This window comes from Mustela nigripes, chromosome 10 (genome assembly GCF_022355385.1).
Source record: "Mustela nigripes isolate SB6536 chromosome 10, MUSNIG.SB6536, whole genome shotgun sequence".
NCBI lineage: Eukaryota > Metazoa > Chordata > Mammalia > Carnivora > Mustelidae > Mustela > Mustela nigripes.
Window position 1 is genome coordinate 41250594 of NC_081566.1, and position 14340 is coordinate 41264933.

The 14340-nt window shown below is 50.7% G+C and overlaps 1 protein-coding gene across 4 annotated transcripts in view; it reads left to right on the top strand.

Annotated features, from left to right (window-relative positions):
* ATP2B4 (ATPase plasma membrane Ca2+ transporting 4) overlaps positions 1 to 14340 on the top strand; it is a 92140-nt gene that overhangs the window by 72263 nt on the left and 5537 nt on the right. For 2 of the 4 annotated variants that reach the window (XM_059413149.1, XM_059413150.1), the window contains exons 16-20: positions 1950 to 2141; positions 2585 to 2798; positions 3376 to 3587; positions 4592 to 4699; positions 6634 to 6810. In XM_059413149.1, coding sequence (XP_059269132.1) covers positions 1950 to 2141; positions 2585 to 2798; positions 3376 to 3587; positions 4592 to 4699; positions 6634 to 6810 — 903 coding nt within the window. Of the gene's footprint in view, positions 1 to 1949; positions 2142 to 2584; positions 2799 to 3375; positions 3588 to 4591; positions 4700 to 6633; positions 6811 to 10001; positions 10183 to 14340 lie in introns of all 4 variants that reach the window. The other 2 variants (XM_059413152.1, XM_059413151.1) reach the window with 2 other exon arrangements.

A 14340-nucleotide genomic window follows, 5' to 3' on the forward strand; every position in this document is an offset into this window, starting at 1 on the left:
ACATAGTATTATGTATTATTATATATTATTATCTAATAAGACAAAAAACAGTTCAAGATTCTTCTTGTAATTCTTTTTATTCTATAGTTATACTCTGCTAGGGTCTACCATCAAGGTACTGTGTTTTTTTAAAAGTCATTTGGAATATTTTTCCTTTGTGTGATTGTACTTTCCACTGGTTGTACCAGTACATTCACACCATGTTGCTTTCCATTTTAGAGATTGCTTTTTTTTTTTTTCTTTAAAGTAGGCTCCACATTGGGCCCCAAATGTGGGGCTCGAACTCATGACCGTCAAGAACTGTGCTGAGATCAAGAGTCAAACACTTAACCCACTAAGCCACCCAGGTGCCCCTAGAGATTGCTTTTTAATCTTAGTCTTGATTTATACTCAGATAAAGTAGCTATATAGTTCTAAAGTCAAATATACAAAACAGAAATCCAGCTTCTACCCCTGTCTCCTCCATCCTATTCCCTCCCCACTTCACTCTAACATTTCTTTTGTTTTGGTGTATCCTTCTGTTTGCTCCTTTAAAATATAATCAAATGTATAATGTATTTGCATCCTATCCTCTTCGATAGATGATACTTACCTGTACTATATGTATATTTTTCTACACACATAGCATACACTCTCTTTTTTCACGTTGCTTTTTTTCATTTAACATAGCCTGAAGATTATTCCTTGGTAGAAAGTATATATAGTTCTCCTTTCTTTTTTTTTTTCCCCTCCTTTCTTTTTTCAGGGCATGTGACACATGGTGGGGATGCATTAGAGGACTTTTTGATGGGGAAACCGAATTGTTTAATCTGTAACAGGTGTTTGTTTATTGCAATCTGGATAGGAAAATATTACTACCTGGTAAAGAGAACAAATGGTGTACTACTGCGAACCAAATCAATGAACACGCCCCTCTGTGGGTTTTAGGCTTTGCAAGACACGGTACAGAAGTAGGGGCGGGGACCTTAGGGATGGTTTTGGTCTCATAGACCATTAAAGATAGATGGGGTTTAAATAGGTGAGGAAGGAGGATGTTCCAGGTTTAGGGAAATGGTGTAAGTAGAAGTCTAGACTCCAGAGTGAAGGAGAGAATCAGAGAATTGTTTAGGAGCAGACTGGAAAATGAATCCCAGTTCACCTGTTGAGGGCTCTGAATACAAGTCTAGAAATTTTACCGTTTCCATAAGCACAGCTTTCACCCATTGTCTATTGAGAAACCTTTCGTGGTTCCCCAGGAACAGGAATTTGAACAAGAGTAGGACATCTGAACTGTGCTGCCAGACTACTCCCCCCAGAAAAAAAGTGTAAAGTGACTTTGAAGTGTGGAGAAGACAAGGACATAAGTGAGACACTGGCAGTGGCAAAAGAAATATAAGAATTTAGGGGCAGAAAAGAATTTAGGGACACCTGGCTGGCTCAGTCGGTGGAGCATGTGACTCTTGATCTTGGAGTTGTGAATTTGAGCCCTATGTTGGGTGTCAAGATTACTTCAAAATAAAATCTTTGAAGGAAGCGAAGGGAAGGGAGGGAGAGGGGAGGAAGGAAGAGGGGAGGAAGGGAGGAAGGGTGTAGGAAGAGTGTGGGGATTTGGAGGTAGCTTAGGACACAGGTTCCCTGTCCTTTCCTTCATTTCTAAGGTGGGGGGCTGGCAAAGAAGGGAGAAAGGAATATCAAAGATAACTGTCATTTCCACTTTAGGTTCAGGAGTAAGATGGTGGCATCAGGCCCCAGCCCTGCTTGCTGTGGACTGAGGGTGACACATTTTCTCTGGAAGAGAGAACTCGGAATACGGTGGCTCGGTCACTGGCATTAGCGTGGCGCCTGCGCCCCCTAGTGTTTATGGCCAATTCGGAAGCTTCTTGGGGGTCTGGAAATGCAGTCCGGGTTCAGAACGCAGATCAAGTCTGCATATCTAGGTCCTCACTGCTTTCCCTCCCTCTCTCACTCAGGGTATTGCAGGCACAGACGTGGCGAAGGAGGCATCAGACATCATCCTAACGGATGACAACTTCACCAGCATTGTCAAGGCAGTGATGTGGGGGCGAAACGTCTATGACAGCATCTCCAAGTTTCTCCAGTTCCAGCTCACTGTCAACGTGGTAGCTGTGATCGTGGCCTTCACCGGGGCCTGTATCACTCAGGTGAAGGGAGCACGGGGTGGGCCAAGAGGAGAGGGATGAGGCAGGGGCGAGGGAACGTGGGGGATGGGGTCCTGGTCACTGAGGATTAAGGACAGGAGTTGCGCCAGGGGTGTAGGGGCGGGAATTAGCTCTCCTAGGTCCCCATCTGCCCACGTGGCACCACTAATTTAGCACGTGCATGTCAGCCACTGGGATGAGTACCTCTGTGGTCTTCAGAAACAACCTTGCAATGGGATATTCCCCCCCCATCTTACAGGGGAGGAACCCAAGGCTCAAGGAGGTTAGGTAGTGTTCTCAAGGTCACTCAGCTAATGAACAGCCAGATCCAAAGTCTGCGTGGATGGTGGAAGTGAGGCCACTGCAAGGGCAAAGCTGAGGCTGCTGAGTGAGCCAGGGGTTGGTTTCTGGGGAAAGCTCAAAGCACGGGTGCTTCCTCCCACCAGGATTCCCCGCTGAAAGCCGTGCAGATGTTGTGGGTTAACCTAATCATGGACACTTTTGCTTCGTTGGCCCTGGCCACGGAGCCTCCTACGGAGTCTCTGTTGAAGCGTCGCCCCTATGGCCGCAACAAGCCTCTGATCTCGCGCACAATGATGAAGAACATCCTGGGCCACTCCGTCTATCAGCTCACTGTCATCTTCTTCCTCGTCTTCGCTGGTGAGCCGCGGGGGCACTGGGGACGGGGGTCTGGGTGCTAAGCAGGGACGGGGGCAGAGAATGGCCCGCGGAGAGAAGGTGGCACGGGAGCAAGCCGACCACAGGACTAGGGGTGACAGCAATGTCACCCACGGGATGTGTCCCCTTGCCCCGCTCTGTGCCGCCCTGCACTATTTGGTATACTCCTCTTAAGAATTTCACAGGGTGGCTTTCTGTACTTTTTTTTTTTTTTTTTTTTTTTAAGATTATAAAACTGAAGTGTGGGACCCGTGTTGAATATATAGCGGCACTAAGATCAAACCTGTGTCTGCCAGACCCTTGCACAGCCCCCACCCCCCAACGCCACACCATAAGCAGTCAGAGTCACTGCAGCGGACGTGGAGAGAGAGTCAGATATGCTGAGACCAGAGCTGACACTCAGAGTGTTTGCTAGCTAGTGTGGCTCAGATACTGACCCGAGAGAATGGACACCGGCCCTAGGACCCTGGCTTGGCCATGCCTGGGTGTCATTCTGACTCAAACTGGACCCTCACAGAGACTGCGCTTAACCCGCTAATGCTTCCTTTGTCCCCACTAGGCGAGAGGTTCTTCGACATTGACAGCGGGAGGAAGGCGCCCCTACACTCCCCACCCAGCCAGCACTACACCATCATTTTCAACACCTTCGTGCTGATGCAGCTCTTCAACGAGATCAATTCCCGCAAGATCCACGGAGAGAGGAACGTCTTCGCGGGCATCTTCCGCAACCTCATCTTCTGCTCCGTGGTCCTGGGCACCTTCATCAGCCAGGTGAGCCTCTAGCTGGAGTCGGGGCAGGGGGGCTGGGATGGCAGAGGGCAGAAGCTGGGAGCGGGGTTGCTTAGGTACCCGGGAGAAGGAGGGAGGGAATGATGGGGACTCGGGCTGCAGATCAAGAGCTTTTGGATTCCCGGTTGACTTCCATCTGCACATTGCTCTGGAACTGGAGCCTGCTGGGTCAGGTGCCATGGTGCAAGGCAACACGTTGGTAGCAAATAAAACGAGATGAGTGGGTTCCTTCCTTGTCTTTCCAAAGCACAGAATTTTCCCAGAGTGGCCAAGGAGAGAGTCACTCCCCGAGGTCCTTTCTGTCCCTCCTGCCAACATACATGAGATAGGCAGACACATGCCATACGGGCTCCCTCCTTGTTCCCACCCCTGCATTCGTGCGGGGCCCTTGGCAGAAGACAAGGTGCAGTCCACAGACAGAGAGAAGGAGTGGCAGGGTGCACGAGCAGTGGACAGATAAAGCTGGCCTGGGTTCTTCTCGCAGAACTGGGGTCAAGGCATGGCTGCCCCGGTGATAGAAGGATCAGGTGTCTTCCTCCTTGCCCTAGTCTCGGGTACACTGAACACCTACAGATACAGGAGACTAGGAGCTCGCCCCACACCAAGGGGTCCTGCCATCCCCTGCCGGGGTCCCCCTCATTGGCCTGCCTCTTCAAATCCTCCTCTCCCTCACTGTGCCTTCTCTTGGCACCTCGCCCACTAGCTATAGTCACCAGAAGCTTCCAGCCCCCTGGATCTGTCAGGTCTTACCTTAATAATATTCATAGTAAGTAGCTCTGTCTCCCGAGCAGAGTCTCTAGAAAGACTGTGTCTGTCTTCTCTTCCCCGCTCTGGATTTCCTCTTTCTCCTCCTCCAACAAGCAGATTGGGCCTAGGCCCACAGGGATCACGGGCCGGGGCACTGACGCCGTGTTGGTGGTCTCGGCTGGAGGGCTAGCTGCCCGTGACTCGCCTCCCTGATGGTGGGCTGCCTTTCTCGGTTCTAGATTCTCATTGTGGAATTTGGGGGTAAACCCTTCAGCTGCACGAAGCTCACCCTATCTCAGTGGTTTTGGTGTCTGTTCATTGGCATCGGAGAACTGCTTTGGGGCCAGGTGAGTAGCAGCCGGCTCGCCCAGTGTGGGTGCGCGGCCGGCAGACTCTCTCCTCTGGAGGAGATGGGACATGCGATGGCAGCGCCTCCCAGCTCCTCGCCATCAGCTTCTTCCCCCCAGTTTTCCAGGTCTTTCCATCTTGCAGGACCTGTCAGTGCCCCCCACTTCGGTGGCTGTGGATCTCCTCTAAGCATGCCTAGTGGCAGGCAGATCCCTTAGCGTCTCTGAGATGGGAGTGGAAATGTTCAATGGAATTTTGCTAAAAAGAGAAAAACAAAATTAAGGGTCTTAGAAGTAGATGTTTACAGAGCAGAAGTCTATTTTAATAAAGCCACAGTCTGGCTGTGAGCTGCTGGGCTGACCTAGTTTAGGACTCCCCTGCCTCTCATGTTCACCATGGCCTGAATGGGTTGACTGGGTCGAATGGCTTACTCTCACCTGAGATAAATACAGACCCACGAGAGCTCTAGAGAAGCAGCATAGCACCCAGTTAAGAGCATGGACGCTGGGACCAGCTCCCCGGCTTTGAATCCCTTTGACCAAGTGTCTTAACCACTCGTGCCTCAGTTTCCTCAGCTTAGGAGAACAGGATCATTGTTCCTCATTGCTAATGGGCCAATCTGTTATGACACAGAAATGACTTAGAACAATTTCTAGTACCATCTAAGGACACAGTAAAATTTAGCTATTGGATCAGATCTGGCAAATTTTGTTCCTTCCCAGATACCACTTTGCACACCCTCTTATCCCCAGCTCTGAGCCAGGAGAAGCTCTGCTTTGCAGACATCCAGTCTCTACCAATAGGCTCCAAGCCACCTGGGTGACAGCTTTGTTCTAAGTGGCCCCAGCGATCCTTCCCTGGGACCACTTCCCCGTAGACCTGCTGGTTGTTTCTTTCCTGTGTCCCAGATGCCTCCCTGATGAATTGCTGTCCTGATTCCTACCATGAGCCCCTCCTCCCTGTCCCATTCGGTGGCATTACTTTACCAGTGGGACCCTTTTACACCTGAGTGAAGCTTGGTTGTTTCACCAACTGTCTGGAACTTCCACCTGGGTCTAGTCTCACAGATGGCCATGCGGCCTTGATGCCGGGTACCATCGCTGCTCCTGTGTCCCAGCAGCACCTTCTAGTCATCCAGGAGCAGACATTCTTCCCCTTTCAGAATCCTTGACTCCATGCTGGGCCACTCCTACAGTCCTTCTCTTGTCCCAGTCCTGTCTATTCCTCGTCTGTGTGTCAGGGAGAGCTGATTGATGCTTCCTGAGCCCAGCCTACTGCCCCATGTCTGATGATACCTGAATGTCCCTTCTTCCCTGAGCTGTCTCACCCCAAGTCCAAGAAAACCTCTAGTATCTTTTCACCTTCGTTTTTCTGGGTGGGTTGTTTTGTTTTGTTTTGTTTTTTCACCCTCGTTTTACAATACAGGGATTTACTCTGCATGCGCTAACTAGAAGAGGATCCTTCCCTTCCAAGACTTCTCTTCCCTTTGTCCATACACAAGCGACGTGACCACCCTCTCCTATCCCTAGCCTTGTCTTCCCTTGGGCCCTGGTCTCTGTCCCTTCCTACCATGTGCCATGCATTATAGTTCCTTCCCTTTCCTGGCAAAATGGAAAGGAGCAACTGAGACGGAAGGAGAACCAAGTATATAATTAACCAGGCAGATGGCTGCCAAACTTACACGCAAATGTAAGTTCTCCTTCATGTGTCCACAAACACAGAAAACCTTCCTGAGGGCCTGCCATTGGGAGGCCTTGAGGAGTGCTTGCCTGGCCGGGTTGGTACCTCTCCCACTGCCCCCCCCCCCCCCCCCCCCCCCCCCCGGTGCTTGATGAGGCAAAGAGTGACCTACGTGAGGGCCTGACCGTGTGAGCTGCGTGACCGCCCTCTCACCCGGATTCTGGTATCTCCCCTCCACTGCACCTGTTCTCAGATCATCTCCACGATACCTACCCAATCCTTGAAGTTCCTGAAGGAGGCTGGGCACGGCACCACCAAAGAGGAGATCACCAAGGACGCAGAGGGGCTGGACGAGATTGACCACGCGGAGATGGAGCTGCGCAGAGGCCAGATCCTCTGGTTCCGGGGCCTGAACCGTATCCAGACTCAGGTACTCTGACAGTGGCTTGTCCTCGCTGGGGAGAAGACATCCCTCCGTGTGGGGAGGTGAGGGTTGGGGGAACAGCCGTTCCTGGTGGCTCACATCTCTTCCCTCCCTAAGGCTCGCCGCTGGTGGGCAGCCCGAGCTCCCCTAGCTCCAGGGACCAGCTGCCTGGGTGCCTCTGAGAGGAGAGTAGTCAGAGGGCTCAGAGCCCTGAACACAAACTGGTAGCCTCTTCCTTCAGCTTCTGTTTGGTTCTAAAGCCCATTTTGCCACCCTCCGTGGGGCCAGCAAGCTCCCTGTGTAAGGTCTCTTGCAAGCACCAGACCTGACCTCTGACCTCGGGGTGGGAGATGCTCGGCGTCCTTCCCCGCCCTTCAGGAGAAAGGAGCTAGGCCGCATCTCTAAACCAGCATTGACAGCGTACGCTTCGTGTAAGTCCTCCAGCTGCTGCGAGGGTAACGTAGCTGTTATCTGGAGGGATCTTTGCCAAAGGAACTCACCCTCGCATATCTTCCCCACTCATACTTTAAGGCCTTGGTGGGGAATCTGACGGCTCGGTGTATCTAAATGACCAAAGACTCTCAGTGCCTGAGTATCTTTTGCAGGATTCAGATTTGCTTCCCCAAAAGGAAGAAGCTATAATTTCCTCAAACCTTTTCCCTTCTCGAAATTTCTGAACTGGCATAGATGCTGCCCTTAGGCCCCCTTGCCTGTGGAGCCTTGCTGTAACGTTTTTCTTCCCACTTTCCATGCAGCAACTGTAATCCCCTGCTCCTAGGTGGGCGGCTAGTCTAGGCCCTGGTCATTCTATCACTTTCCCTGTTCTTGCCCTATATGCCTCTATTGTATTAGTCAAGATTTCCGTCTCCAGAGAGCAGGCCTGTTCCTCTCTGCTGATTGGCTGGAGATCCCGGAAACAAGTTCCAGTCTCTAAAATCAGCCTTGCCGATGGCGTAGAAAGTTCCCTAGTCAAGCCCACGTCCTTCAGTCATAGGAAGAGAGATCAAATGAAACCTCCCCACTGCATACCCACTGGGAACCTGTCTCCCATAGGCGAGACCATGATGGGGGTGGGAGGGCAGGGCTAGTTAGGGAACCACTGGGACTCCTTTCCCCTCTCCCGGGTTCCTTCCCCCCAGAGGGGGAGACTCCCCGGGACCTGCAGACACCACCCCACCCTCTAGGCCACTGGCTCCTGTCTCCGAAGCCCTGGTGCTTTCCTTCAGGTCTGCTCCTTTCATAATAACCTGTCTGCTTTTCTTCCTTTCAGGGTCCCTGCCTCCTCTCCTCCTATGTGATTTTTTTTTTTTTTCCCTAGCCAGGATTCCCTCGCTCCAGCATCTCCTTGGCCCCTCACCAGTCTTCTGTCCTGGGGGGCTGAGGTTCACGGATCTTCCTTCCCTTCCACTCCCAGTTCCCACTCCTTTGACTCTGTACCCTGGGTTCAGATGCATGGCCTTACGGCGTTGGGCAGACTGCCTTTCCTTGCGGGACCTGGGCTGGCGAGGCGAGGGAGGCATTCAGGCCTACACCTAGGCAGCGAACGCAGCCCTCAAAGATGCCACGGACACCCAGCCCCTGCCCTCGCGGAGCACACCTGGCCCCATAAGCCAGTGAGCCCAGACCCCTGGAGCTCTCTCCTGGCAGCAGCTTGTCAGCCTCAGCAGGATTCACACAAAGCCCCCTGCCGCCGGGTTGTTGATCATTGCTGTCACTCTAACTGAAACACCCGGGCGATGGCGGGGGCAGCCCAGCAATGGTCCGCTCCTGGTTCCTTTAGTTTAGGGAGACCCAGAAGCACTGGGGAGCAGAAGCTTTGGGAAGGTAACCCTGGGATCCGTGTCCCCTGTGGAGGTGGGGGGACCTGTACCAGTCCCCTCCCCATGTGCAGCGCTTTCCCTCCCACAGGATCAGGCTCCTCTGTCCCCCAGAACTAAAAACTATGTAACGCAATGAAGGGATGGTAGTCTAGCTCAGCCTTTGGTCTGAATCCAGAAACCAACCCTAAACATTGCGTGGCTTCTCAGGAAACTTTATAAATAAGAACAGCGGTCTGCCGCATAAGGCACCTGCTTTGTCCCCTTCTCACCCGAGGAACTGAAGCCATTCTGGTGAATGGAATCAGCCCTTGGTCTGAATCCTGCAGGCAGTTTTATGACGATTCTACCAGATCCTAAAGGATAAAGGAATTCCTTTTGATTTGTTCCTTGTCACCTAGTGGTCAGGGACCAGGACAGTAGTTTTGTCCCAGGCCCCAAACCAAGGCCATCATCGGTAATCAAATGGCATATAATCACCTGTGTCCGAGAGGTAGGACACAAAACTAGAGACCACTTGGTACACTGTTGCCACTGATCACCGCCAGCCAGCATGTCTCGCTCCCCCGCCCTCAGTCTAGCTACTGAGTTACTGTCAGACATTGCCAGACATTTTAGCACCCCCGGTGCTGGTGGCACTCTTGCTAAAGAGCCTGGCTGCTGGGTTCCTGAGCTCCCTTCTCGGGCCTTGTCTGTTTCAGCCCAAGGAGAGGGGGCTCTCAGAGCAGACACCCAGAAGCAGGTGAGCCCAGCTGTCGTGGTCTAAGTGCCTTTCTGCCCCGACCACCTGGATGTGGCCTACGACAGGCCTCACTTTTTTTCTTTGAACACAGGAGTTAACTTTCCTGCAAAATCTTCAAAAATCAGTAGTCAACATAATTGGTTCAGAGGTTCCTGACGCCCAAAATTCAGTTGATATATATACTTTCCCTTCTATCTTAAATGACATGCCTTGTTTTTTAAGAGTACAGGTCAACACAACGAATAAGCTGTCACTCTCTGTTAGGAGTCACAGGGTGAGAAGTCCCTTTAAACTGTAGATACTTCTGGACCCCTGCACACTTAAAACATCACTTGTAGGCTGCAAAGGAAGAGAAGACCGGATTCTGGCTGGGTATCTGGCCTCCACGGCAAACTGTTCCTTAAAATTAGTCTGTGGCGCGATTAATGGTTCCCCCGCCTCCCCACCCTTCTCCTCACCATTTCTTTGTGTACGAGGGAAACGTCTCTCTTGCTCCTGCTCCTGTCCCCTTCTCCCAGCACTTTCCACCCCTCTCTTCCCTAATCCTCCAGGACCACCCCCTACACCCCCCACCCTCCCCCTTTCTTCCTCTCTCTGGACTGTGGAGCAAAGCTGTCTCACTCTCTGATTCTTTGCAGATCGACGTAATTAACACATTCCAGACGGGAGCTTCTTTTAAGGGAGTCCTAAAGCGACAGACCATGGGGCAGCACCTTGACGTTAGACATGTTCCTAGCTCATCCTATGTAACAGTGGCGCCAGTCACATCTCCCCCCGCCACTTCTGTTCCTGCTGCTGTCTCATCTCCTACTCTGGGCAGTGAGTGAGAGTCTATTATGATGCATGATTTGCTAAAATGACCACAAGAGAGCACGTGGCATCCACTTTAACCAACTGTGGTTATCTTTTCCTTTTGGTTTTTCTGGCCTTTGATCTCTGACTTAAGGGAAAAAAGATGGGACCGAAATCCCACTCCCAAACCAGGCTGTGTGCCCTTATACTTTATTTTATTATGTTGAGAAACTATTAAACCGTAACCATTTTAAAGACAGTAATCCTGTTTTCTGAACGTTCCTCTGCATTGCTTGTTTCTTCCTTGAGTTTTTTTGTTTGTTTGTTTGTTTGGCTTTACTTTGAGTTGTTGGTTTGTTGGTTGGTTTTGCTTTGTTTGGATATGTTGGTGTTCCTCCCTTCTCCTCCTGCTCCTTTGAGTGTGAACTTGATCTCCTGAGGTTAGAGGTGAGGTTAGGTCAGGAAAAACCCTGCCCTCTCTTCATGGGGCGGGGAAGGGGGCAAGTGTCAGACCTCCTGAAAGAGAGTACAAAAAGATCTACCCTTCCCATGAGTTTTTCTACCAGGAGATCCCTCATCACTGAGCCAGCATTGAACTTGGCCGATAATAACGGTCCTTCTGGGCTACCGCTCTGTTGTGAGCTGACAGTATTGGCGTAGAAGCTATAGCTGAGTGTGAGGAAGAGAAGGTGTTCAGTTCACATGCACAGGGATGGGTGTCCACCCACAGGGCTGGGTGTTTCACTTTTCAGGGACGTCAAACCAAGCTCTGGTTTAAGAATCAATGTGTTCATATCTGCACAGGACAAATATATACGCAAAGGTCCAAATAACTTACTTTTCCTCACTCCAGCTTTTTTCTTTTTAGGAATTTCTGAAGAGCAACTTTTATTTTGGTTTGGGTTTTTTGCCTCCCCTTTTCCTCTAGTTCGATTGTTTCATCCATAGCCAGCCCTTCTCCCCTTATTTTGCGCATAAAGTTTCAGGAACCCCTTACTCAGCCAGCCGATCTGCTGGAATGCTGTCAGTGTTTGACCTAAGATCTGGAGTTCCCGTCAGTAGATGGTGGGATTCTTGCTAATGCTTATGTCTTCCTATTCCGGGTCATTTTACCTTCCCCAAATGGGACATAGAGAGGAGAGAAGGCTCTTTGCTGATAGTGCTATTATGGTATTTGGTGGGGAAGAAGTCTCTGTGTATTAAGTCTATTGTGAGCTTCAGATATTTGACTATTTTATTTATCTCTTCTACCCCCACTTTCAACCTACCCCCTCAAGCCCCCAAAACCCCTGAAGGGGGGTGCACTAAAGAAAGAACAGGTGCATTGTCCGTGGTTCACGTGATTGGGAGCTAAACAGGCTGACCAGAGACCAGACTTAAGTTATTTGTTGTCTTTGTGGCCAAATGTAAAAGTATTCTGGTGTGAGGTATGAGACACATATTTCTTTAGGCCCAAAAGCAGTCAAAGAACTGAGTAAGTCTTACCCTGCAAATATCTAAGAGCTTCTCCCTTTAGTTCTTCCATATGCCTCTCTTACTTCTCTTTTTCTTCTAGCTTTTCCCTGCCCTTCTAACTAGTGCCTGTTCTTTTTTAATCATGCCTTTCTGTGAGGAAGGGCTAGTGTCAGCCGTCCCAGCAATTTGAAGGTAGAAAGACACTAAGCAGAAGATAGAAACCCATTGCGCTCTTATGGAATTGCCAGTAGAGGGTAAGCCACTGACCCTCAAAGGCAGAAATTGGTCAGGAGACACAGCCACACCTGCTCTCTCTCCAGCTCCTCCTCCTTACCTGGACGTCTTAGAAGAAACAGTCACGCATTTCAGGACCCCAGCCCACATTCCAGATCTCCAAGTGAATTCAGTTATTTGTCTAACCTTCAGTAAATAAATCTTGAAGACTTCCCTCTCTAGGAAAGCTCTAATCCCTTCTCTTCCCCTAGATTCCAGAAGACTCTGGAATCTAGCTGGAGAAAGGGAGTCTTCATCTGCCCACTCACTGGGCTCCAGGGAGTGCTTCTAGCCTTCATGCCTGATTGAAAGTCCGACCTCACTGGGACTCCTGAGAACCGAGAAAGATTGCCCTTTAGTCAGCCACTTCTTCCTGTAGGCAGAAACCCCAGAAAAGCCACTTCCCGGAGGTTTGGAGGGACAATAACTGGGGAAGGAAAGGCTGACTGGCTGAGTGGAGAATGCCTACAGCTTTCCCAGCACCCGCTAGCCACATCCTGTTCCCCGTACCCCGTTCATGCACCAGGCCTCAGGGAAGCAGGTTGCCCCCTTTGCTTGGGGTGGATTGATGGGCATGTACCTTTGTGATCATCAGCATGTGGTACGTGTTCTCTGAGGCCATGTTGGAGGTGAGCAGCATCGTGACAGCCCCCAGCTCTCCACCCTTCACCCTTCTCTCCGCCACCAGGCCACTAGATGGGCCGCCAGCTCCCTGACTCCTCTTCCTTCGACCTTCCCTTGCAGGATGCTGCTTTCCCTTTAGATTCTAGAAGCCCTTCAGTCTAGCTGGATGACTGTTCCTTGCTCCCCGAAAGACATTTTCCCCATTTTTTCCATCTACCCATTCCGATTCACTTTCATCTCCCTTATTGTTTGCCTATAACAGTGATATTGATCACCCCAACAGGTAAGAGGAAAAACCAGAAAACAGGGCTCCAGACCCTGACCCTAACCCCCATTTTTAAGAATCTGTTTTCTCTACTGGACTTCACATACAATTATTTTTATTAAGTATTCAGTTGCTTTAAAAAAAAAAAATGGAAGCAAGATGTTTGAAAATTACTGATATTGAAGATAACCAGCTGGTGGGATAAAGGTACCTTTCTTCTCCAGCACTTGTTAAAAACTCGGAAATTGCAAGAGCAGGTCCAAAGTGTGGGCTCTGTCATCCCTCCTACAGGGGCTAGTATGACTTTGAACCCATCTATTAACCAGGGAGAAAGCACTGGGTTTGGGCTGGCTTCATCCAAGGTGCCTTGCTCTCAGATTTGACGGAGATCGGTGAAAGCTTGGTGCCTCCAGAAGACCAGATGGAGCCTCTGCTCCATCTGATCTCACCCAGGTCTGGAGCAAAGAGAACATGTCAGGTAAAACTCACCCATCAGATGGTTGACAGCAATCACAGAAGGATGGAAACGTAGGTCCTTACTTTCTGTTCCACAGGGCACATGTGCACCCAGGTCCCTTGCTTCCTCTTGGCTGAAGCATGGAGCCAATTCTACTGAGTGCCAGAGAGGCCCCTGCCTTCTTTTTAAAGATTTTATTTATTTATTTGACAGACAGAGATCACAAGTAGGCAGGGAGGCAGGCAGAGAGAGAGGAAGGGAAGCAGGCTCCCTGCTGAGCAGAGAGCCCGATGAGGGGCTTGATCCCAGGACCCTGAGATCATGACCTGAGCCAAAGGTCCCCCAATCCCTTGCCTTCTAAGCTCTGGACACCCTCCGTCCTGGGGGGGTCTGCCAGGCTGTCATGGAGTGAGGCGAGATAAGGGAAGCCATAGCCAGCAAAGACACAACTCAGTAAGTCCTCTTTGTGTATTGGTTTTGGAGAGTCTATCCAGTGATAGAAAGCATTGCCTGACTCTCTCTGTCTCTGCTGTCAGCACATTCTTGCCTCTTCTCCAGGGACATATTCATTGCTGAAACAGCAGAGGCATGGAGGAGGGGCCCCAGGCCAACATTCAGCATTCCCTCCTTTGCTCCTCCTACCACAGCCGTCTCTCCTGCATCAGCCTCATTTCTTTCCTGAGGGAAGAATTTTTGGACAAGACTAGATCAGCCTCCTCCCCATGACTAACACTGTCCTCCAGCCACCTGCCTTCCCCCCGGCCTCTCTCTCCAACTTCTCGGCATCCAGCCTACGGCCCCAACCCATTCTGCCAACCCAGGTTCTAAACCAGACTTCAGAGAGGCCTACCATTCAGAAAAGCAGGCTGCCAAAGGAGCTGATGCCCGTGGATGAGGCAAAGGCTGGCCCCGGGAATCAGTTGCTCTTAATTTTTTTCCTTTTCCCCCAATTGACTGAATCCCTTCCCTTATTTTGTGCGGTAAAAAGAGACTTCGACACGTACAGGGCCGTGTGTTTCCCTCTGCCCACTGAAGCCACGTGGTATCTCCATTCCTCCATTCTCCATCCACCTCCTCAGAAAAGCGGCTTCTCTGTAGCACAGCCTCCGAC